The sequence below is a fragment of the Eumetopias jubatus genome, unplaced genomic scaffold, assembly GCF_037043125.1.
Source record: "Eumetopias jubatus isolate StellerSeaLion01/CBP00866 unplaced genomic scaffold, mEumJub1_p1.0 scaffold_2, whole genome shotgun sequence".
NCBI lineage: Eukaryota > Metazoa > Chordata > Mammalia > Carnivora > Otariidae > Eumetopias > Eumetopias jubatus.
The window spans coordinates 85222596-85249550 of NW_028274808.1; the positions used below are offsets into that span (position 1 = coordinate 85222596).

Genomic DNA, 26955 nt, shown 5'->3' on the forward strand with positions numbered 1-26955 from the left:
CTAAAGTTTATATATATATAAAGAAACTACACATATATAAATCAGTTATTGCTAGGATACCTAGCTAATTTGATATTGATAAATAAAAATGGTAACCCTGTATTTTTGAGTCTATAGATAGTCCAAGTCATCATAAGGCAATTGAGTCAAGCATGAAGTTTTAAGCTTGAATTTATTAGTTGATTACTTATTTCAGTCATCAGTTCACTCTGTGCAGGCAGATCGAGTTTGCATGTCTCTAGGCATATGCATACTCAGTGATTTATGTGAAAAGCTAATTGGAAGCGGATGGTAGGGGAGTGGTTCATAGGGTTTCAGTTTTTACTCTGCTCCCATTTTATTAACTTTCCTCAAATTGCAAGATGTTACCCTCAGGGTCACTCAGTAAATTGGGATCATGTTAAAAGTTAGCACTGTTTCCTGATCAAAATAGGCACTGTACTTCGGCCCTTTGATGGATGGAATAAGAACATATAATTTCCTTTAGAAAAAAATTTCTCCTTTGATGGAAAGTGCTCCATTCCATTCAATAGAGAGCTTCAGCTGGGCAGGCTATAGCTATAATAAGCCTCAGGTTAACTTAAGTCATTTTTTTAAGTCATTTATTTTTATTAAAGCATTACTGGCCCTTCAGAAAGATTGACTCTCAGGTTAGAAGTAGGCTCACAGCCTAAAATGGAATATCGAAAGCCTTAATGTTGCACTGGTGCAGCATCCAACCATTCAGGTATGTGCAAGAGAGACTGAACTGGAATTAGGCAGGCAAGCTCTCCAATCTCTGCTTGGCTTTGTGCAGATCACAGTTGAAGGAAAGTCACCATCATCTTACATGATCACTAGCCCTCATGTCTTACTGTACCTGGAGAAGATCATTTCACTGCAGTTTCCCATGGTTACGTTAGTAGCCTCACACCCCAGGGTCTTTTAGGTGGTGACATGGAGAATAAGGGTACAACTGAAAGTGGAGAGAGTTGGCTGGTGTGCCACATTTCCTAATGCAGTTACACCAAGATAAATCTAGTGCAAGATAATTGTCACAGATACCAGCTTTGGAGTTAGACAGGTCTGGATTCCAGTCTGTGCTCTGGTGATTCCTGGTTGTGTGAGTTTGCACAGGTTAGGTCCTTTGCCTTTCTCTTCTATCCTTCCTCACGTGTAAAGTGAGACTGATCATGTGTCAGCCCCATCCAAAAGGTATCAAATGAGAAAATATGTGTGACGTATTAGACAGTTGTTAGCTGGGTCACCTTTAATAGATAAGGCAATTTTTAGAAAATGGTATCCCCCCCCCAAATTTAAATAGCTCAGTTCTATAACTCACAAAGACCTAAATCTAGATACGGGTTTTTAGCTAAGATGACACAGTTTGAAACAAAATGGGATCTTTTTTCCATCTTTTCTCCAGAGTTATGGGAAAAGGAAGGCATATAAATAGACTACAGAGAAAGAATCTGACTTTCTTGGGGGATAATTTCCCATGTAGCAGTAGTTTTTAATTAACAATAATAGTGTATGCACACAGGTTTTTTTTTTTAAAGCAAATAAAAGGGTGTATATTTAAAAGTAAATTTCTTCCCACCTCAGACTCCCTTTATCAGTCTCCCTTCCTGCAGCTCTCCTCACAGGCAGCAACTCTTTTTTTTTTCTTATGTTATGTTCATCACCATACATTACATCATTAGTTTTTGATGTAGTGTTCCATGATTCATTGTTTGTGTATAAGCTGTCATCATCAAGACAGTATGGTACTGGCACAAAAACAGACACATAGATCAATGGAACAGAATAGAGAGCCCAGAAATGGACCCTCAACTCTATGGTCAACTCATCTTCGACAGGCAGCAACTCTTAACACTTCCCTTTCAAGTCTTCCAGAAGTTTCTGTGCTAGATATAAGAAAAGTTGTTTTCCACATTTGTTACATATACAAGGACTCTGCCTTTACATAGCTTGCATTGTAGTGGTATCAACAGGCAATACACATGAAAACAGATAGAAACCCACTCAGAGGCTAGTCCAGCAGTCAGATGACAGGTGATGGATTTGGACCAGAATAAACGAGAAGTCAAAAGGAATCCGATTAGGACAGTATTTTAAAATCCTGTGGGTTAAATGTAGACTATATAGACTATATCCTAGTTTATACCTGTTGTACCAACCTAATTATTAATAACTCCCCATTTTGCTCTCAAGAGTGATCGTTTGGATAATAAATTATAGGTTTACCATATGTGTATGAGAAAGAGAAAAATTCAAGGATGCAATTAGGTCAGTTTTCACGGCATGAGCTGCAATGGGAAAGACAGGAGAAGAGATCCTGAGGGGCTGGGAACTCCGAATTCGAGTTTGGAGATGTTACATTTAAGAAGCCTATTCTATCTACCAGATACCTAACACAGATGCCAAGTATTTTGACATGCAAGTCTGGATGTCAGGAGAGAAGAAGAGCTGGAGATAGAAGTATGGGAACCATCAGAACATAGATGCCGTTTAAATGGCCAGGACAGGAGCAACTGCCCTGGAGAGTAAGCATCCAGGAGAAGAGATCTGAAGACAGTTTGATATACACTAATGTGGCCCCAGGCCCCACTCTCTCTCCCTCTAGCATATTATTTTATATATTTGTTTTATTTTTCTCTCCAGTTCACATCACTATTTAAAACCATTCCCTCCTTGCCTCACCACCTCACTTTCCCATGCATGCAGGCACCCAGAGCAGGGAGGTAAGCGAGGAGGCTGGTTTGAAGAGACCAACCACAGCCTCATGCTCCATCTGGATCCACTGCTCCTCTGCTCAGGGTCCACGGGTCTGCAAGGACCTTCTTCACTCGTGATACTTGTCTTTTGTACAGCCCTGTCCTCTTTCAGGCCAGCATCCTTTGAGGACCCTGGTCTGTCCACCGGCCTATGTGTGCCTGAGTCCAGTGACTAATTGTTTCCGCAGAACTGAAGGAGGTGGCCAGACTCCTGATTCCCATTTCTGAACAAGCCCTCTGACGTGTAAGCGGCTGTCGAAGCAGCCCGTATGGGTTAGGACGCAGGTCATCACAGAGCACACAGAGGACCTCAAGCAGACTGCTTTTCATAATGTCACATTCCAACCCACTGGAGCCTCATCTCTGATGAATCCCAGAATGCTCTGTTGCATAATCAGACATAAACCCAGACATAAATGTGACTCTCCCAGGCAGTTTAGGTGAGGATCTAGGGCACTGTCAAATCTGGGTTATCTATCAGGAGCTGGGACCACTTAAAAGCAAATAGAGTTTGTTCTGATCTGTAAATCTAGATATACATATACTGCTTCTTAACAACTCTATGATGAAGGCACTGTATCCCCCCACTCTCTAGGTGAGGAAACAGAGAAGGTCAGCAATTGCCCAAGGACACACAGCTTGGCAGTTTTAAAGCTGGGATCTTTAACATCTTTGAAATGCTCTGTCCTGAGAATGTCTTTGGCACCTCCTGGTCTCTGCCTGGAGAAGCCATTCTTCTCTGGCTCACAGAATAAGCACCAGAAAAGTGCTCACTATTGTTGATTATCACTGTAGATGTAACTGTATTCAGGACTTCTGGAAAAAAGACATCTCCCCTCTTGCACAGAACCCGAAAATGAGGATGGTGGGAAGCCTGCTGTTCCTTTTAGACCTTTTTCCAGGGACTGTGAGAAATCCCTCAGAACCGCTGATAGTTCACATTTCTCCAGGTTCACCCCTGTCTCTCTGGCAGCTCAACACTGCACCTGCCACACACAGATTTTACACATCCATTTAAATCTCCCATGTGTGAAAGGAACTCACTGACATTAAAAACATTACCAACATTTATGGCAAATGCAAAAGGTGACTTTCTTTGATAGAGAATGTGTTCTTGCGATGAACAAAAGCTCCACAAAAGATGTTAAGATAATACTTGATCTAAGGAGGGCAGGTGGTGTTTGGAGGAGACCACTGTAAGGGTAAGCACATTAAACAATCAGATATGATTTTATTTTGCCTGTAAATTTAGGAAAAAACAAACCTGCTAAAAATCAGTCCTGGGAAGGCAAGTGTGTAGAGGGCTCTGTACTTACGGTTGGGGGCTTCATAAATTGGTATAATCCTTCCTGAGGATGGTTTAGCCATCTGATTGAATTTGCTCTATTATGCTTAAATATAATTTTTGAGTAAACAGTATGTTCTCATGGTTCAAAATGCAAGGAGTATAAAAAAGTTATGCACTAAAAATTCTCCTTCCCACCCTTCTTCTCCAGAAACCCAGATACCCACGGTAGTGATTTCTGGTGCATTCAACGATATTTTTTTGAATGTACACAAATATGTGCATGTCCTTTTCATCCTTTCTTATGCAAAGTATAGCATATGATAATTTGGAGTGTTATGTTTTTTACATCTTAGAGATTTTCCCATGCCATTTCATAAAGAGCTCTCTCTTTCTTTTTATGGCTGAGTATTAGTCCATTGCATGGTGTTATGGGTTGTATCATGTCCCCTTGAAAATTCATATGTTGAAGTCCTGACCCTGAGTACCTCAGAATGTGGCCTTATTTGGAAATGGGTTATTGCAGGCATCATTATTTAAGATGAGGTCATTTTGGAGTAGGTTGGGATCCTGATCCAATATGACTGGTTTCTTTATAAAAGGGGGAAATTTGGACACAGACATGCACACAGGAATGCTGTATGCAGATAAAGGCAGAGATGAGACGATACATATACAAGCCAAGGAATGCCAAGGATCGCCAGCAAAGCACTAGAAGCTAGGCAAGAAGCATGAAACAAATTCTCCCTCACCACCCTCAGAAGGAACCAACCCCACGACCCCTTGATCTTGGACTTCTAGCCTCCAAAACTTTGACACAATAAATTTCTGTTATTGAAACCAAATAATAATAATAATAATAATAAGTAAATAGGGTTTGAGTCTAACTGTGATCTTGGAGCAAAGTAGAATCAAGATCTTGGGCAGAGCAGGACCATGAGGCAGGAGGACAATCCAGTGTAGGAAGTGCACAGAAGCATTGGAAGTCAGGAACCAGATCTCAACAATAAAGATAGGAACAATGGCTAAGCTAGCCAGAGCAAAGAAAGCCAGGCCAGGAGAGGAAGCTGAGGGAAGGGGGCTGAGGAAAGGACTCACCTGTGGAAGGAAGCAGGCCACTGGTAAAGGCACCAGGATGGTGTGAGAAGGGAAGATGCAAGCCACAACCTACTTTTCAGAGATAGAAAGGTCCTATAATGATTAGGAAAAACATTTTAGCGGCCATTTGACACACATCGGGGTGACTTCTAAATACTGTGACACATTCTCTTTCTCTCTTCACAAGTCTTCATGATGCCCCTGGATGAGTACTTTAAGAAAATAGCCCACTGATGGCAGCAGGGTGGGCTTCTCAATGCATAGCCTGGACACCTCTCACCCTGTGAACCCCCATTCCCAAAAGGCTGTGGAGGAGAAAGTACAATTGTAGGAATTGGGAGGAAGAAGACACCTGGCCATGATTCTACTCATGCAGTTGAGAATGCTGACCACCTGACCCCAGAATCATAGTTTTTAGAACTTAAAGGGATATTAGGCATAATGAATTTGAGAGAGAGAAATGTTAAATGATTTTTTTAAGATTTTATTTATTTGTCAGAGAGAGAGAGAGCACAAGCAGGGGGAGTGGCAGGCAGAGGGAGAGGGAGAAGCAGGCTCCCTGAACCGGGACTCGATCCCAGGACCCTGGGATCATGACCTGAGGTGAATGCAGATGCTTAACTGACTGAGCCACTCAGGCATCCCAAGTGATTTTTTCTTTTCATGGAGATGCAACGAGGTTGGTGATTTCAAGTCAAGAGTAGTTTCCACAAGACCAAATGACCTCCACAGTACTGAGATACTGAGGAGACTTGACCCACAGGGAGGTTGCCAGCCCCACCTCCATCGTAGCAGTAAACGGAAGGACTCCTCACCTTTCTACTATTTGAACGTTGGTCCTTTTTGGCATTAGAAGTCAGGATTGAGGGCGCCTGGGTGGCTCAGTTGGTTAAGCAACTGCCTTCGGCTCCGGTCATGATCCTGGAGTCCCGGGATCGAGTCCCGCGTCGGGCTCCCTGCTCAGCAGGGAGTCTGTTTCTCCCTCTGACCCTCCCCCCTCTCATGTGCTCTCTCTCTCACTCTCTCTCTCTCAAATAAATAAATAAAATCTTAAAAAAAAAAGAAGGATTGATTAAGTCCTTTCTACTGTAGTTTAAGATTCTCTACCTCAGCGGGCTTCACAGAGGATACTAAGGATTCATCTCCATTCTACCCATCTAATGACCTCCCATCTTGTAACTTCTTGAACTCTGAGGTGGGAGGGCTGGATCCTTAACAGACTCCTGATCCTGAACACCACTGTGCAGTATGGGCTGTCTCCCCCTCCCCACCAGGAGGTTAAGATGCCATGTGTCCCTCATGGTGCCATTTTTGCTGCCATGTACTAATTTTTACCCTGCTTGTAGAAACCCACAGGATGGCAAAGCAGAATCAGCAAGCAGCATTCCCGCCATGGTTGTGGCAGGTGAGCCTGCCTTCTGGTGATGCTCTGGCACAGTGTCTCACTGTCCACTAGGGCAGCCCATCTGGGACACAAAGACCGGGTCTGTGGCCTGAAACCACAGGACTCCCAGTAGATGGCGGCTCTTTCAAATACAGGCAGATAAGAGAAACTAAGCAAGGTTCTTGTTGTTTTTCACAAGCAATATTGCCTTTGAGGCTAATCCAAGGAAACCAGACCTGTCTCATTTTATGTGAGGCCTGGTAGTGACATTCAAACACGTTTTCTTGAAAGAGTTACCTCTTTCAAGATGAAAATACCTTTTCCTGTTATTTGCATATACATGGCCCAGGTCCCTTTGATTGCATTTGCACGTATCAGTGCTGAAGCTATGTTAGAACAAGAAAAGTAATGGAATGCAAAACAAATTTGAATTTTACAAGGAGAGCAAAAGGGAAGGGAATAGGCTGAGTGTCAGCCACCAGGGAGGAGAAGGTCTCCAGGCAGAGATGCTTCTGTCCCCTAAAGAAAAAGGACCAAAATGGTCCCTGACATTGATCTGGAGAAAATGTGGAGCCCTCGGGGCAGAGTGGGGGGTGGGAGCCCAGAAAGTCAGAGTCTTTGTTTTATCCATGAAGGATTCACTGAAGTAATTAGCCATGGATTTGCTTTTTTTTTTAAGGTAATTCAGATCTGAAAGGTTCTTTGATCCCCAGTTCAGTTCTGCATGGATAAATTCCTAAGCTGGTAAAGCTGAAAATGACATTATTTTACATACATCCTTTTACTAATAAGGGAAACTAAGGCCCATGATGTTTAAGTGACCTGAAAAGTCACACAGTGAGTGACAGAAATAGGACTAAAAATCGAATCTTCTAACTTCCAAGCCATTGCCTTCTCTTCTACAACAACCTCCCACAAAAACATAACCCTGATGTTTTTACTTCATGCTGTATGCCTTAAAACACCGTTCCATTAGGTCACCATGGCTGTCAGAATAGTCTAATTCTTTATCCATTTTTCTAGATTTATGGAGCAGTGCCTTACATCATAGAAACTGGACTAGCTGTGCAAAGATTTCTGTCGTATCAACCAGGCCTGGAAGAATTATTATTATGTATTAAAACAAGGGAGGAAGCTTGTGAGTCACCTGTGGCCATGTGAGGTTCCAGACAATTGGGACCAACTCCTGTTTATGCTTACAGTGCCTTTCCTTCGCCTAGAACATAAGAGAAGCTAGTTATTTTTCTACTTGGTGGTAATGATAATAATCATGATTATAAAATAAAGCTGTCAGGTAAAAGGAGCAGATATAATACAGAATTATCCAGTCAAGTGAAATAGAAAAACATAAACTTGATTTTGATGCTATGCTTTGGCATCCTTATTCCTAGTTGTTTTTTTTTTTTTCTTTTATCAACCTCACTGCATTTCGGTGTTACACACAGAGGGGAACAAGAAGAAAGTATCTTATTTTTCTCAGTTTCTTAAATATCTAGGAGATAACTATAAGTTTTGGGTTGATTGGAGTATGTTGTTTACCATCTTTGTTGCTGGCTGTGTAGGACTTTGTTCTGTTAATAAATAGTTCAGTATTTATTTTCCATATAGCTGTTTATCTTCACTGTTGTCAAGGAACCAGTAATCCTGGTAAATATTTTCTTATACCTGTTCCAATCACACTGGTGGGTAAATCTAATTACCAAGATGGTCCCACTCCTGACAATCTTTAGTGAATGGTGTGATTGGGTCCAGCTGTGTTAGAGAAAATCCATAGGAGCGCCCTGGTAATGGGGGAGGAACCCTGCCTGAAACAGACCTGTACAAATGTAGGTATGGCCCCTAGGTCTCATTTATACTTGGTACAGTTAAGAAACACAAGACAGAAAGAACCAATTACAAAAGCAACTACCTTGTTTGGGCCAGTTTATTAGGAATGTTGATGTTTTACTCATTATCTCTTATAGTTTATATTTTGGAAATCCAAAAATACTAGTCTGACAGCCACTGAAAGTAGGACAATTATTTTTAAATTCAGAAGTCAATATTTCTGTGTGTGATTTTCATGTCACCTAGAAAGAAACAGAGACAGGCACATACTACAAAATTTTACTACATGCAAATGGCCATAACATTTTTAAAACTTTATGATGTTTTGTCTTTATTTTGTTAATCTAGAACTCCTACAGAAAAAAATCTAGCACTACATGGTTGCATAATTTTCATATATATATCTCAGAGTTTGATTTCTTATGTATTCTCCAGGAATCAGGAGCATCTGTTCCTCCACTGGCAGGGCAGACTTTCATAGCCTCCATCAGCCTCTGCCAAAATGCTATCCTTTTCTTCCTCAAAAGAGGTATATGTGTATTGTCTCTCAATAACATATGGAATGAGGTTTGACGCAAGGAACTCCACAGGAAAAAGAAAGGAAAAGGAATGCCATTATACCATTTTTCAGAATAATTATAGAAAACATGTTTTCCTACCTTTGTGAATCACTTGATATCTTGGGGCTTCCAGGGAAGAAGGCCTCATAGAACCTTGAAGATGTTGAAAAGGACTTGATTATTTCCCTTTTTACTCTCATTTCTCCGTCTGTCAATTCTGCTAATTTGGGAACTCCCAAATGACTTTATCCTCCACTGAACTCCTTAACCTCATCAGCCCTCAGCCACCAGAATGCCAAAAATGGGATTTGTCTGATTCCTTAACCATTACCTCTGCTGTTAGCCATAATCCCTGACACCTTAATGTCCACCTGCTTTACATCTCCTGAAAAGACACTTTTTTTCCCCTTAAATAAAGGCAGCTTGCATTTTCTTTTAAAAGGGTACGGAAATGGCTTTTTCTGAAAGGGAGAAAGGGGATGTTTTTTAAAAGACACCTCATCTTTATTCAGATATAGCCAAAAGTAAAGTTAAATGCATGGCCAAAATTTAAAGCAGTCTTTGAATTTACCTTGCATGCTCACATTTAAGAAGAGCACATTTCATTTGCTAAAAAATTGTTTTAAATAGAGGACTGGAGGGGAAGATGGCAGCAGAGTAGGAGGACTTAGGCTTGCCTCGTCCCATAATTAAAATTAGATAACTATGAGATCATCTTAAATACCCCAGAAATCGATCTAAAGACTGGCAGAACAAACTCCACAACTAAAGGTAGAGAAGAGGCCATATCAAAGACGGTAAGAAGTGTGGAGACACAGTTTGGGAGAGAAATGGACTGCGACCACCATGGTGGGGAGGGAGCCATGGTCAAGGAGAAGGGAAGAGACAGACTAACACACAGGAGCTCACGGGGAAAATGAATCTCTGAAGCAATTGGCTTGGAAAGCAAGAGGGCCCGAATTTCATGAGTTCTTGCAACCAGCGGGGCTTAAAGCCTGGAGTTTCAAAGGTCAGCATGCTTGGCTCTGGGAGAGCTGGGAGGACTTGGGGCCACGCTTGGAGAAAAGACAGGGCCAACAGCCTATGGACATATAGCGTGGAAACAGCGATCTGAGGAGGGCCCAGGGCACGCCTTGGGGAGGTTAGGTGTTCATCTCGGAGCATGTCCCAGAAAGGCAGGTTCAAGGAGAGGGCCCTCCGGGAACAAAGAAACTGGCAGGCACCATTTCCCTCCCCTGCCCCGCAGCATAAATAATGGCCACCTGCAGGTAGCGGTGCAACACAGGCACTGGCTCCCTAACTTGCTTACACCAAGCCCCACCTCCCTGTGCCCTGGTAGAACTGCCCTTCTGCGTCATGCTTGCCTCAGTGCATCAGGCCTCCTCCCCCAGAAGACTGCTCCAAACTCCTGCCAGCGCCATGTCTCCCAAACTGGGAGTTCTGTGAGGCCTTGGTTCTGGGGGCAGCAGTGACAGGTCCCATTTCACAAGCAGACCAGAGCACATTCAGGCCAGGAACCAAATGCTGCCCACAACAGGCAGCGAGAGCCTCTGCAGACACCTGGACCGAAGGATAAAGAGGCCAGGCCACGACAGCAGAGCACACACAGCAGACGCGGGAGGTACTCCCGGCAGCACCAGGCCCTGGGGAGTGGGGCACCACACTACAGGGCACTACAGGACCTCTTCTTCATGAAGCTATTACCCTCAAGAATAGGAGACAGAGCTGACTTCCCTAACACAGAAAAAGGCACAGAGACTTAGGTAAAATGGGAAAACAGAGGAATTTGTCCCAAATGCTAGAACAGGACAAGGCCATGGCTGGAGATCTAAGTGAAGTGGATATAAGTAACATGCCTGATGGAGAATTTAAAGCAGTGATCATAAGGACACTCACTGGACTTGAGCAAAGAGTGGAGGACATCAGTGAGACCATTAATACAGGGATAAGAAATAGCAGAGATAAAGGGCTCAATAAACAAAATGAGAAACCTGCTTTATGGAATGAACAGCAGGCTGGAAGAAGCAGAGGAACAAATTAATGACCCAGAAGACAAAGTAATAGAAAGTAATCAGGCGGAACAAAAGAGTGAAAAAAGAATTATGCAAAACAAAAATAGATTTAGGGAACTCAGTGATTCCATCAAATGTAATAACATTCATATTATAGAAGTACCAGAAAAAGGAGAGAAAAGGGGATAGAGAATTTAGGAAGAAACAATAGCTAAAAACTTCCCTAATCTGGGGAAGGAAACAGAGATCTCCTAACAAAAGCAACCCGGGGAGGTCCACACCAAGACACACAGTAATTTAAATGGCAAAATATAGTGGTGGAGAAAAAATAGTAAAAGCAGCAAGAGAAAAGAAGACAATTACATACAAAGGAAACCCTATAAGGCTATCAGGGCATTTTTCAGCAGAAACTTTCCAAGCCAGAAAGGAGTGGCATGATATATTCAAAGTGCTGAATGCAAAAAACCTGCAGCCAAGAATATTCTATCCGGCAAGTCTATCATTCAGAATAGAAAGAGAGATAAAGGGTTTCCCAGACAAACAAAAACTAAAGGAGACCATGACCACAAAATCAGCTCTGCAAGAAATATTAAAGGGGACTTTTTGAGCGGAAAGGAAAGACCCAAAATAACAGTCTGAAGGTAGGAAATACAGAAGCACTAAAAAATGAATATTTCTGTAAGCAAATCAGTCAAGGAACTCACAAAATAAAAGGATGAAAAATATGACACCATGTACCTAAAACATGGGGAACAGAAAAGAATGGGTTCAAACTTAAACAGCCATCAAATTTCATATAGACTGCTTTATGCAGAGGATGTCATATACAAACCTAACGGTAACCACAAATCAAAACTAATAAATATGCAAATAATAAAGGGAAAGGAATCCAAATATATCACTAAAGAAAACCAGAAAACCATGAAAGAAAGACAAGAAGGGATCAGAGAAAATCTTCAGAAACAACTGCAAAACAAGAAATAAAATGGCAATAAATACATATCTATCAATAATTACTTTGAATGTAAATGGACTAAGCACTCCAATCAAAAGACATAGGGTTACAGAATATATGAAAAAGCAAGACCTTATCTATATGCTGCCTACAAGAGACTCATTTCAGACCCAAAGACACCTGAAGATTGAAAGTGAGGGGATGGAGAAACATTTATCATGCAAATGGATGTCAATAAAAAACTGGAGTAGCAATACTTATATTAGACAAAACAGACTTTAAAGACTGTAACAGGAGACAAAGGACACTATAATAATGGACAATCCAACAAGAAGATATAACAATTGTGATATTTATGCACCCAACATAGGACCACCCAATACATGAAACAGTTAATAACAAACATGAACTAATCAATAATATAATAAATGTAGGGGACTTTAACACCCCACTTACATCAATGGACAGATCATCTAAACAGAAAATCAACACGGAAACCATGGTTTTGAATAACACACGGGAACAGATGAATTTCACAGATATATCCAGGACATTCCATCCTGAAACAGAATACACATTCTTTTCAAGTGTGCATGGAACGTACTCCAGAATAGATCACATATTAGGCCACAAAACAAGCCTCAACAAATCCAAAAAGATCAAAGTCATACCATGCATCTTTTCTGGTAAGAGCCCTACGAAGCTGGAAGTCAACCATAAGAAAAAATCTGGAAAGATCACAAATACATGGAGGTTAATTAACATGCTACCAAACAATGAATGGATCAACTAGGGGAAAAAAAAGACAAAATAAAAAGTATATTGGAAAACAAATGAAAATGAAAACACAACAGTTCAAAACCTCTGAGACACAGCAAAAGCCGTTATAAGAGGGAAGGAGAAGCAAGAAAAGTCTCAAACAACCTAACCTTACACCTGAAGGAGCTAGAAAAAAAAAAAAAACAGAGGCACCCGGGTGGCTCAGTTGGTTAAGCATCTGACTCTTGATTTTGGCTCAGGTCATGATCTCATGGGTCGTAAGATCAAGCCCCACACTGGGCTCCGCGCTAAGCTGGGAGTCTGCTTGAAAATTCTCTCCCTCTGCCCCTTCCCTCACTTGTGCTCTCTCACTCTCTCTCTAAAATAAATCATTAAAAAAAAAAAAAGACGAAAGAAAAAGAAAAACAAAACCTAAAGCCAGCAGAAGGAAGGGAATAATAAAGATTAGAGCAGAAATAAATAATATAAAAACTAGAAAAATAGTAGAAGAGATCAATGAAACCAGGAGCTTGTTCTTTGAAAAAATCAATAAAACTGATGAACCTCTAGCAAGACTTATCAGGAAAAAAAGAGAAAGGATCCAAATAAATAAAATCACAAATGAGAGAGGGGAAATAACAACAAACACAGAAATATAATTATAAGACAGTATTATGAAAAACTATATGCCAACAAATTGGACATCATTTAACGTCAATGAAGCAGAAAGAAATAGAAAATTTGAACAGACCAATTATCAGCAAAGAAATTGAATCAGTAATCAAAAAATTCCCCCAAAAATGAAAGTCCAGGACCAGATGGCTTCACATCTGAATTCTACCAAACATTTAAAGAAAAGTTAATACCTATTCTTCTTAAACTATTCCAAAAAAATAGAAAAGGAAGGAGAACTCTTAAATTCATTTTATGAAGTCAGCATTACCCTGATACCAAAACCAAAGACACCACACACACACACAAAAAAGAACTACAGGCAAATATCTCTGATGAACATAGATGCAAAAATCCTCAACAAAATACTAGCAAACTGAATCCAACAATACATTTAAAAAATCATTCCCCATAATCAAGTGGAATTTATTCTCAGGATGCAAGTGTGATTCAGTATTCACAAATCAATCAATGTGATACATCACATCAATAGGAGAAAGAATAAGAATCATATCATTTCAATAAGCAGAAGAGGCATTTGACAAAGTACAAAATCAATTCATGATAAAAACGCTAACAAAGTGGGTCTAGAGGGAACATACCTCAATATAATAAAGGCCATATATGAAAAACACACATCATCATCCTCAATGGGGAAAACTGAGAGCCTTTCCCTTAAGGTCAGGAACAAGACAAGGATGCCCACCCTCACCAGTTTTATTCAACGTAGCACTGGAAGTCCTAGCCACAGCAATCAGACAACAAAAAGAAATAAAAGGCATCCAATTCAGTAAGAAACAAGTAAAACTTTCACTATTTGCAGATGACATGATACTATATATAGAAAAGCCAAAAGACTCCACCAAAAAAACTGCTAGAACTGATAAATGAATTCAGTAAAGTCACAGGATACAAGGTCAATCTATAGAAATCTGTTCCATTTCTGTACAGCAATAATGAAGTAACAGAAAGAAATTAAGGAAACAATCTCATATACAATTGCACCAAAAATCATAAGATAACTAGGAATAAACCTAACCAAAGTGGTGAAAGACCTGTATGCTCAAAACTGTGAAAGACTGATGAAGGAAACTGAAGACAACACAAAGAAATGGAAAGACGTTCCATGCTGATGGATTGGAAGAACAAATATTGTTAAAATGTTTATACTACCCAAAGCAATCTACACATTCAACGCAATCCCTTTCAAAATGCCAACAGCATTTTCTACAGAGCTAAAACAATCCCTAAATTTGTATGAAACCATGAAAGACCCTGAATAGCCAAAGCAACCTTGAAAATGAAAAGCAAAACTGGAAGCATCACAATTCCAGGCTTTTAGTTATATTACAAAGCTGTGGTCATCAAAACAGTATGGTACTGGCACAAACATAGACACATAGATCAATGGAGTAGAACAGAAAACCCAGAAGTACACTCCCACAATTATATGATCAATTAATTTTTGACAAGGCAAGAAAGAATATCCAATGAGAAGAAGACCGTCTATTCAACAAATGGTGTTGGGAAAACTGGACCACTTTCTTACACCATCCACAAAGATAAAGATGAATTAAAGACCTACTGTGAGACCTGAAAACATAAAAATCCTAGAAGAGAGCACAGGCGGGAACTTCTCTGACATCAGCCTTGGCAACTTTTCTCTAGATAGGTCCCCTGAGGCAAGGGAAGCAAAAAGCAAAAATAAACTATTGGAACTACATGAAAATAAAAAGCTTTTGCACAGCAGAGGAAACAGTCAATGAAACTAAAAGGCAACCTATGGAATGGGAGAAGATTCTTGCAAATGACATATCTGATAAAGGGTTAGTATCGAAAATATATAAAGAACTTATAAAACTCAACACCCAAAAAACAATTCAGCTTAAAAATGGGCAGGAAACATGAACAGACATTCTCTAAAGAAGACATCCGGATGGCCACCAGACACATGAAAAAAATGCTCATCATCACTGATCATCAGGGAAACGCAAATCAAAACTACAATGAGATACTGCCTCACATCTGTTGGAATGGCTAAAATCAAAAACACAAAAAACAACAGATGTTGGTGAGAATGTGGGAAAAAAGGAACCCTCTTGTAAAGTTTGTGGGAATGCAAACTTGGTGCAGCCACTGTGGAAGTTTGGAGTATGGAGGTTTCCAAAAAGTTAAAAATAGAACTACCCTACGCTCCAGGAATCACACTGCTAGATATTTCTCCAAAGAATACAAAAACACTAATTCAAAGAGATACATGCACCCTGTGTTTATAGCAGCATTATATACAGTAGCCAAGATATGGAAGCAGCCCAAGTGTCCGTGGATAGATGAATGGATAAAGAAGATGTGGTGTATAGATGCAATGGAAATTTATTTAGCCCTAAAAAAGGAAATCTTGCCATTTGCAACGACACTGATGGAGCTAGAGAGTATTATGCTCAGTGAAATAAATCAGTCAGATAAAGACAGATACCATATGATTTCACTCGTATGTGGAACTTAAGAAACAAAATGAGCAAAGGGAAAAAAACGAGAGAACAAACAGATGGTTACCAGAGGGGAGGTTAAGAGGATGGGTGAAGTAGGTGATAGAAATTAAAGAGTGCACTTGCTGTGATGAGCACCGGTGCTTAAAATAAAAACTTTTTTAAAAAGTGACATTCCTCTTGGGTTGTGTCAAAAAAAAAATAGCTATTATATAATGAAGTAACAATACTAAGAGATAGTCACATGAAAAAGAAAATGAATATTGAAAGTGTAAGTTAGTATAAGCCACACTACCGATTTTCTAATAAAATTAAGGACGTGCCTAGCTTCACTTTTTTTATCCATATCCTCCTTCAGAACTATATAAGTTGTCCTAAAAATTATTTTAGGCAGTTTTAGCAAACTATTTCATCTCTCTCCTAAAGCAGTAATGCTACACTATATTTATCAAGGTTGCTCTCCCACTGCAATGGTAATTTTACAAATAGATTGTAAATCCCATGAGAACAGGGTTTATGCCTTATGTTTCATTATTTTTCCCTTGTATTGTCTATCACACAGAATAATGAATAGAAAACAGTGTAATCAGTACAGTACATAAAACCTCATTACAGATCAGCAGGTGATTCTGATAATAGGAAACAGTAACTCTGAACCCCAGTTAAAGGAAATGTTATTCCCACCAAAAACAATTCCATTCTCTTCATTAGTAGACTTACACTTAAAAAAAACTATACTTAATTATGTTTTGAATTTCAATAAAAATTTATGAAAAATTTTTTAAAGAAATGTTTTAGATAAAATTAAACTTTGAAAAAATAATTTCTGGTTCACTCCTTTAGAAATGTTGATCTTCCTTTGAGTATACTCTGACCATTGTTTGAAAATAATATTTGCCACTTAATTGCTCTGCTTTGTCTTTGAAAATAAAAAACAGTTGAAGTGATTCTGTTGGGGACAGATATTATATAATTAAACACAATTGCAGGACACCTGGGTGGCTCAGTCAGTTAAGCGTCTGCCTTTGGCTCAGGTCATGATCCCAGGGGCCTGGGATTGAGTCCTGCATCGGGCTCCCTGCTCAAAGGGGAGCCTGCTTCTCCCTCTCCCTCTGCCTGATGCTCCCCCTGCCTGTGCTCTCTCTCTCTCTCTCTCTCTCCCTCTCCCTCTCCCTCACTCTCTGTCCAATAAATAAATAAAATCATAAAAAAAAAATAAACACAGTTGCAAAAATACCTGAGCTCTTGACTGAAAAACAATCAACATGTGTTTATCTGGGTCCAGATTTCTTATTCTAAACGTAATGTTTTGCAGGTTTGTTGCACTTAATTCCTGGTAACTTACTCCCAGTAGCCCTTTCTCTATTCCTTTTAATTCCTGCTCCAGGCTTCTTCAATGAAAACCAACTCTTGGTTGAGACTGACTGGTTTTGCCAAGGCCAAGATCACAGATTTGCTTACCTCACCACCTATATTGCTTATAGTTTGTCCATTAATTTTCCCGTTAACTGGCTAAATCTCATAGATGGTTTTCCATGCTTTAAAAAAACTCTTTTGGTTTAAAATTTTATTCACTCACCAACCATTTATGGCTTTGCCACTAGATTGTAAGCTAAAAGAACAGGAATTTATGTGGGTTTTTTCCACTACCCTTTTTCTTAAAAGATTTAAAAAAAATTTTTAAGTATTCTCTTATCCCCAACATGGGGCTCAAATTCACAACCCTGAGATCAAGAGTTGCACGCTCTGCCGACTGAGCCAGCCAGATGCCTCCTTTCACCACCATTCTTTCCATAACCCAGAGCTATGCCTGGGACAAAATACGTGATCCAAAATACGTGTGGAATGATTAATTGTCAGTTATCAAAGGCAGCTTTATTCTAGGTGCTGGGACACAATGAGAAGCAAAAATAAACACAGTCTGGCCCTCAGGGAGTTTACATGAAGGAAATTTAACAGAGATTGATCATCAAAACAAATATCAAATTATAAATGTTATGACAGTGCTATGAAGCAGAGGGACCAGGTGCCATAAGGTATGGACTAGAAGAATCTTCCCTCTTGGGAGACGTGGGGGAAGAGCTCCCTGAAGAAGTGGCCTGAGTTTAGATCAAAGGATGATCACGGAGGAATTAGAGGAAGAGGAGAGGACAGAGAGTTCCATCCTTTTTTAGTTTCATCTCCATGTTTTTCCCTCTCCCTCAATGTCCACCCGCCACCATGGTATTTATCATTACAGACTCTCCGTGTTTTTTCCTGCAACCTTAGTCTGCTAGCTTCTCATGGACTTCTGCATAAATCTCAAGTGTATGTAGGTCTCCTTTTGGGTCAGAACCAAACTTACTTTTCTGTTAAAATTGCCAGTAATCACTTTAGAAACTAATGACAATATCAAAAAGAAAATGAATTGACAAGGAGAACACCTCTCTTCTACTTATTTACTTTAACTGTAATATGCTCGAGGAAGTGCCATATGATAAATACTTAATAGATTTGGGTTGGTTAGTTGCTTGGCTGGCTGAATGGCTGGTTAACTGGTTAGCTGGCTGGCCAGGTGTTGCTTGGCTGCTCAGTGATTGGTAGGTTGGCTGGCTAGCTTGGTAGATACTGGTTGGTTGGCTGGTTGGCCAAATGTCAGTTGATTGCTGGCTGGCTGACCGGGAGGATGTTGGTTGGTTGGATGACTGGCCAGTTTGTTGATGGGGCGGTTTAGTGAATAATTACAGTGGTGGTTTAGCTCTGGCTTTCAAGTCAGACTTAATTTTATTCAGATTCTGACTGACCATTCGCTGATTATGATAGACGATTTACTTAAGCTCTGTAAGTCTCAGTTCATTCTATAAAATAGTATTTTCTTTTCTCACGGGGTTGTAAGAATAAAGGTGATATTGCATATAAAGTTTTAGCATGGTATGCAGAATATGTTAACCGTTCACTAGGATATGTTCACAATTTTAAAGAAAAGAAAGAAGCTTGAGGGTTGTTCCTAAAAGGAACAAAATTAGTGAAAGGAAGTGATTATTCCGTGTAAATGTTTGTCTCATTTATCATAGCCTTCAAATATGTTTCACTGCTGCAAATACGTGTCTATTACAGGGTCATAGTACACAAACCTAAGAAGGAGCTGCTACATGTAGGAAACTCAGAAGCACACGAGCAAATCTTGACAGATTAAAATTTAATTCACCACCCTCCCCCGCTCCCCTTCTTCCTGCCTGCCCTATAATCACATGATTGCAGGGCTCATTAGGATAGCAACTTTCTCTATCAAAAAAAAACTTTTAAAGGAGTACTAATATATTATTTGACATGAGTGACAGTAGTTACACAGGTGTTTGCTTTATAATTATTTGCTAAGCTGAACATGTATGTTTTATGTATTTTCCTATAGGCACACCCACACTTAAACATACACAGAGGAGGTGAAATTGGCATGGAAGAATGTGGTGGGATAGGATAGTACAGATGAAATATATAAACCTATGCTAGGTCTATAAAAGCAAAGGAAATTCCTTAAAATTCCATATGGAAAGAAATCTACAAACAGTAAACAGTAAACCCTGATTGTGAAAAAGAGAACATGAAATTTATTCCAACAGCTCCAGACTGGCTATCTCCTTGTCACAAATTAAATGGCTAGAGTGGCAAATTACTAAACTTCTGTGTGTGTGTGTGCCAGTCTGCATAAATGTAACCTGTGCTGGAGTCACTGTAGGGCAGGGTTTTTCCAGGCCATTTGCCACTTGCTCAACATTGGGCATGAAGAGCTTCTCTTGATGACAGCGCTTTAATAGACCTCAATTACTAGCTCCACTTTGCACAGATACCACCACCCCATCTCTTCCAGCCATTGTCCTTAACATTCATGCCACTTGTGCATGATTTCAGAGATAGCTGCCCCCAGTTTGTTAAATGCCATCAGAAACAAAGTCAAGAATTACACATTTTTATTACTAACAAGCAGCTTTTGGTTTTTTTTTTAGCGCCGACTGGGAGATGCAGCAAAGAAAGCTATCAGCAAGCTCCAGGTCAGAACCATCAAGAAGGGTGACAAGGTAACAGGAGCCTCTTTTCTTTTTGGTGAGGGACTATTCAAAAAAGTTCCTGACTTTTCTGGCAGCCAGGGCAGAAGAGAGGGAAGGAAGGGAGAAGGGGAATACATGAAGATAGCTCGCCTGTGTCTGTTATTATACCCATCTTTATTAAATATAATCTAAAACAATTTATAAAATGCATACAGTAGGACAGCAAAGTAGTTGGAAAGAAAATGTAAGAAATTGAAAGGTAAGTATAGGAAAAATAGATGAAGCTAGGATAAAATTTGTACATAAGTACATTACCTGAAATGTGTCACAAAAATGGATCCCAGACTTAGGTTGGGGCTTTCTAGCAGCCAATGCAAAGGAGGAAGAAATATTCAAACAGTATCTAATTACCTCATCCCAGTGTCCACAAGGTGAAAACAAAATGGTTGCTCCTAGTATTACGATTTGAGAAAATTTTTCCATAAATCCTTGCAAGGAGGAAAGTGTTATATGTTGCATGATGTCCTCCACTGATAATTGCAGTAAATACACAAAGTATATTCAGTCCCTCTGAAATCTGGCATCTACAACCCCAAAGTCATTACAGCAGGTTCCTTTGCTGGAGAATGAGGACTGAAAGCCAAGAGCAAAGCCTATCTTTTTTTTAATTCAGCTATAATTAATATAGAGTGTTATATTAGTTTCAAGTGTACAACATAATGACTCAACAATTCCACACATTCCTCAGTACTCGTCAGGATAAGTGTATTCCTAATCCCCTTTATCTGTTTCACCACCCCCACCCCACACCCCACCCCCACCACCACCACCCCCCCCCCCCCCCCCGCCGCTTCCCCTCTGGCAAGCACCAGTTTGTTCTCTGTGTTTAAGAGGCTGGTTTTTTTTGTTTGTTTCCTTTGTTCATTTGTTTCTTAAATTCCACGTATGAGTGAAATCATATAGTATTTGTCTTTCTCTGACTGGCTTATTTCATTTAGCATTATATTCTGTAGATCCATCCATGCTATTGCAAATGTCAAGATTTCATTGTTTTATGGCTGAGTAATATTCCATTTTATATATATATATATGCACATATATATATATAAAATTTCTTTATATGTATATATGCCACATCTTCCTTATCCATTCATCTATCAGTGGACACTTGGGCTGCTTCCCTATCTTGGCTACTGTAAATAATGCTTCTATAACCATATCAGAAGCAGAAGCATATCTTGAGAAAGAACAATGAAGCAATGCAGTCCAAGGCCTGCAGACCTCTAAAGGTCTTCTTCTCCCCAGAAGAAATATTAGAGCAGTGGATTGTGGTACATGTACTTGGGGCTCCTTGGGGCATTGTAAGGGATTCACAAGTCTACACGTATACCAGGTGTTGTTTCTAGTCCGGGTACTTGATTTGTTTCACTATGAGCTGCTGTTTTTCAACTATATAAAAATACTATTGAGCTTAATAAGATGAAATTCATTTAAAAGCATTACTAAATTGGGGCGCCTGGGTGGCTCAGTCGTTAAGCGTCTGCCTTCGGATCAGGTCATGATCCCAGGGTCCTGGAATCAAGCCCCGCATCGGGCTCCCTGCTCAGCGGGAAGCCTGCTTCTCCCTCTACCACTCCCCCTGCTTGTGTTCCCTCTCTCTCTCTGTCTCTCTCTCTCTCTCTCTCTCTCTCTCTGTCAAATAAATTTTTTTTTAATTAAAAAGCATTACAAATTTAAAGTATATTTTTCATTACTTTTTTCCCCTCAACAGAATATAAAAGAACAGGGACTACCACATAAGGAATATATTTTGGGGTATTGAAAGAGATTGAATAAAAAGTTAAAACCATTGTTCTAGAGTTGTATACATAAGATTCCCAAGGAATTGATAGATTAAGTATCATTCCGACAATTCTCCATAAATGGTTTTTCTCATCCTTGAGATTTTGATGTCACCTCTAGTTATAATAAACAGCATTCCTAGTAATGGTATATTTAAAAATTGCTTTCTCACAAGCATAATAAATAGCATTATTAGTACCAATACATTAAAAAATTGTTCCCTCACGAAAACACTTGCAGTGGAACCCAGAAACAAAAAGTGGAGATTGGAAGGAATGGAAAATGGGCCCAAATACAGTCAATTATTGATTAAGAAAACTGGCATGTAGACGATTGAAAGCCTTGCTCCAGGCAAGCTCTCCTTGCTTGTTTGCGGATTTACACAAGAGTTGAAGTCACCCAAGTCAACTCACCTGTACTTTCTCTGTTGCAGGAGACAGAACCCGATTTTGATAACTGTGCAGTTTGCATTGAAGGGTACAAGCCCAATGATGTTGTGCGGATCTTGCCCTGCCGGTGAGTCACTGGGCCACCTGCTTTTGAATGGGGTGTGTGTGGAGAGTGCCTGCTGGCTTCACTGGCTCAGACCTGCTTGGCCTCTTGGCCTACCCCTGCAAGGTCAATCTGCCCAAACATTTCTGGGTTTAGATGGCAAACAATCAAAAAGCTTGCTCTTTTTGTGTAACCTTTCTCCTTGAAAACATGTTTTCTTGTGAAATAAATATTTTTCTGGTCTTTTTGTACCAAAGGAAGCATACTGCTATGAACTAGAACCTCATGATAGGGAATTTGATGATGTGACTCCAAGTATGAGTTTTCTTTAACAACAAAATTATGATATTCACATTCAGTTCTTCACAAGTGCTGTTTTAACTTAATTAATGAACTGATAAAATTATATCATGAATTGGGGCTCCTGGGTGGTTCAGTGGGTTAAACGTCTGACTCTTAATTTCGGCTCAGTTCATGATCTCCGGTGTGAGATTGAGCCCCGAGTTGGGCTCCGTGCTGGGGGTGTGGAATCTGCTTAAGATTCTTTCTCTCCCGGGGTGCCTGGGTGGCTCAGTCATTAAGCATCTGCCTTCAGCTCGGGTCATGATCCCAGGTCCTGGGATCGAGCCCTGCATCAGGCTCCCTGCTCAGCTGGAAGCCTACTTCTCCCTCTCTCACACCCTCTGTTTGTGTTCCCTCTCTCGCTGTGTCTCTCTGTCAAATAAATAAATAAAAATCTTAAAAAAAAAAATTATTTCTCTCCCTCTCCCTCTGCCCCTCACCCCCCTCTCTTTCTCCCTCTCTCTCTAAAAGAAAAAATTTATATGTTGTGAATAATCATGAAGAGATCAACAGCCAGAATAGGGTCAGGAGTGAATGGGAAGCCCAAAGCAAATTCCATTTCCTTTGTGTTTTTTTTTTTCTGGGGGAGGAGGTGGTGTTTATTTTTTTATCAGCAGGAAGGAAATGTGACAGTCACCCCAAAATTTCTAGAATCTAGGGGAGGATGCCAACATGTGTAGTTGGAAACACTTCCCAAGTGATTTTCATATAACCCTAATCTTTCTCCCTAACTGAAATTTACCATTAAGGTATTTGAGTTTTTTAATATAGTTAAAATTAAATAAGTTTAAATACTTCAATAAAATCAGATATTTTAAAGTTGCATAAAAGTTGTCTTCCTATAATTGAAAACCTTTTTTTTTAGTGTTGTTGCATCTGTGAAGTATCCTAAAAATAAAAAATTATCCCTTGAAGAAAGGTTCTTCACTCAGAAAGATGAGCTTTAAAAATTCTTACGGGGCACCTGGGTGGCTCATTTGGTTAGGCACCCAACGCTTGGTTTTGGCTCAGGTCTGATCTCAGGGTCGGGCTCCACGCTCAGCGTGGCTTCTGCTTGGGTTTCTCTCTCCCTCTCCCCCTCCCTCCCTAAAATAAGTAAATAAAATCTTTTAAAAAATTCCCAAGGGTACTTAATAAAGTAGATAAAATACACAAAGATATAAAGCAATGCACCTTTAAGAACTATTTCTTAAAAATAAGAAAGAAATAAAATATGCTTGTAGAGGAATTAGTTTAATAAACACAAAATGACAAGTGTCAAAAAAGGACAAGATACGTGAATAGATGCAGAAACTCCCAAGGGGGATGGATCTTTCTTGAAATGCTTTTAGGCAAAAGGATCATCAGGAAAGGGCCCTGGGTTTCCTGGTGCACTGTGCTGGCCCCAGCCAAAGCCTTCAACTGGGATTCACTTTCCTTAGGTTCTAGATGCTTGACTAGCTCTAAGACAAAATCATAAATTGGGACACATCAAGACTTGGTGGTTTTCTTCCTATGAGGGAATATATAAATTATTTCTTTAGACATTACGCTTGGTATTTACTTGGTGACTTCTAGAAACCTGGCAAAGAATGGCGGGCAGTGTGTGAGCCACAGAGAGCCTCTCAGGGTAGCGTCTGTTATCTCTGCAATATTTTACTAAGGGTTTTATTAACCCTCATAGTTAAAAGCAAGGAACCTGCTTTCCTAGAGACTGTTTAGAGCCCTGTGAGGGTACTACTAATAAAAAATATCCAAAGCAAATTTAAGTTGAATTGCAACTTTTTCCTGAGAATCTAAACATAATTAAGAAAATCTGTTTTTAAAACTATATATAGCATTACTTTAGCTCCATAATGCATACTGTATAAAATAACTTATTCATTTGGGGCTCTGTCATGAGTCTATTCCATGTTACTGCATTGAATTACTAGAAGCTGCATAATATCCAAGTGATAGATGTGCCACAGTTCGATTTACCATGCCCCTGTTGTGCAACATTTGGCTGGTTTCAGTTCTTAATTATGATAAATTACATTGCTTTAGCAGTGTTTAGATTGTCATGATGTATTATTCCAGAACTCTTACAGTATAATTTTTGGAAATATTAACCAAGGAAATAGCTTTTTAATATTAAAAAAAAACAAAACAAAAAAACTTCAGGAACTTTAATTTTATTTATACTAGCCCTTGCCCTAAGCCAGTTCAGTGTGACCTAAAACTCTTCCCTTTTTACATTATTATTTGGTTCTCGGCTCATTTCTTGATACTTTTTGCTTCAAGCTTCTTGCTGTCCATCTGCTTTTATTTCCTTATTGTGTAGACCTGGCTTTAAATAGCAAAATATATTGAGAATCACCAAGCACAACTTAGAGTTATTTGTTATTTGATCTTAGATGAGCCCTATCGATACTTACTCTTTGAAGAGCTCATCCATTTTTTTTCCATGCTGACTTTAAAATCAAGATATTTTTATGCCTGTTGCTTGTTTCTGCCAGACAGTTTGCACTAATGGATGTTATCAAACAAATGCACTGGCATTTGCTTTTTGCTACGTAATTTCTTCTGGGGTATTATTAAGCCCTAGCTCCTATGAACTTTGTAGACTGTCTTTCTCATTATTTCCAGGCTGACTCACCCACAGAATTTTTTGCATCTCCTTGGAGTAGAAACCATTTCAAAAAAAATGATCCCGTTTTTGTCTTCCTTCTTTTATACTGTTTTCTGTGGCCTTCTAACTCCTCACCCGCTGGGTGTATCACTTCTCCATTGTGGCCACTTCGGGTGTCTTTCCAAATCGCTCCGGGATATTCTTGTACCGTGATTTTTTTCAGAATCATTCTCTTGTTTGCCTCTTTTAGAAACCGTTGCACAAATTAGGATGAATTGATAAATGATTTCCCCTCTTCCTTTGTCATCATGGCGATTACTAAAGTTAAGTCATGCGCATACACACTTACCCTTTCCCTCTTGCTCTGCCTCCCCTAGGGGCCTTCTCCAGCGCAGGCCGGGGAGGCTCCCCATGCGTGGGGCCAGCCGGACGTGCGCAGCTGCAGCAGCACGCAAAGCACCTCAGGGTCAGACAGCTCTAACTTTTGTGGTTTGGGTTTGATTCTAATACTCCACTGGGTTATTGTCCAAAGAACTTTGGTTTTTGCTTAGAGCATATATATGCCGAAATCTACATTATAGTGTATTTTAGGGCTGGTTTTGTGAGTCAAGCTTATACTTGTGATTATCATTTTTAGCTACAGAAGATATTTTAATGAAGCATATAATTGAAATTGTACCGTCTTCCTTGTCCAGAGAATAAGTTGAGCTCTCAGATTTTTCCAGAGCTTTTATCCTATGGTGATTCTACTGTTCTTCAGTGGTTACTCATGTCAATCTATTTACCTACCCAGTTTCAAACACTCCTGCTCAGAAAGAATATGACCTCCGTGGGCAGGGCAAAAGTCTTTGTTTGCCATTTAAAAAAAAAAAAAATAGGCAATGTATGCATCCATACCCTAGGTGCCTGTAAAATTCTTTCCTTTCTCAGATTGATCCCTACAGCATTATCACTAATTTAGGAGGATATTAGTTTCTACTACTGTCTTTTCCTTTGACTTTGGGAACTCTTCTATGATGTAGGAAGAATTTTAAATCTTGGTAACAAGCAGACCCTTGTCATAAAGGTTTTACTAACTAAGTGCTTCATTTGCAACAACAAACATTTATTTTGTAGCAACTCTGTGCCAGGAATAGTAAGAAGTACCAGAGTTGAAAAGATAAATGGCCTGATCCCTGCTCTAAAGGCAATCAGTCTGGTGTGGGAGAGATGGGAATTTAAATAAGGAATCACAACACAGAGTGAGATGCGCAACAACAATAGAAAATGGATTTTTAAAAACTGGAGGAAGCGATCCCAGGCACAAGAAAGGCTCCCCAGAAGAAAGGACATCTTCATATTCTAACAATGGTTTGCTTTGCCAATTGCATCCTCATTATAGAAAATTTGTATGATGGATAAATATGTAATTATCTACCTAACTCCCCCATGTGGATAACTACAGCTCATATTTTTGTATATTTCCTTGCTTTTATTTGCTATACTTGTTTTTGTAAGTTTGAGATACTACTGTCAACATCATTTATTATCCTGCTCTTTTCACTTCATATTCTAGAACTATGTTAGAAATGGTTCTAGAGTATTAGTGGTGCATCTTGAGCTTCCTTTGGCCTCTGAGTCCATAGGCAGATGCTGATCAAGGTCTAAGTTAAATAAACCAACCAAAGCCCCTGGGACGTTGGTGCTTGTGTAGAACCTGCTCCTCAGGAGTCAGGACATTTTCGCAAGCCAGGCAGAATTTTCTACTGAGGTTAAACAGGAATGTGTCCTGGCTCCCTTTAGCTTATTACTTAATAAGTAATATTAAGTAATTGTTGTGCTGTTCACCTTTCAGCATCCCACCCCACTAGAGAAGACAGACAAAAGC

General features: G+C 39.7%; 1 protein-coding gene across 1 annotated transcript in view; it reads left to right on the top strand.

Annotated features, from left to right (window-relative positions):
- Window positions 1-26955, top strand: part of RNF150 (ring finger protein 150) — a 258670-nt gene that overhangs the window by 155539 nt on the left and 76176 nt on the right. Inside the window, exons 3-4 of the mRNA XM_028102331.2 lie at window positions 19781-19852; window positions 22098-22180. Of these exons, the coding sequence (XP_027958132.2) occupies window positions 19781-19852; window positions 22098-22180 (155 nt within the window). The remainder of the gene's footprint in view (window positions 1-19780; window positions 19853-22097; window positions 22181-26955) is intronic.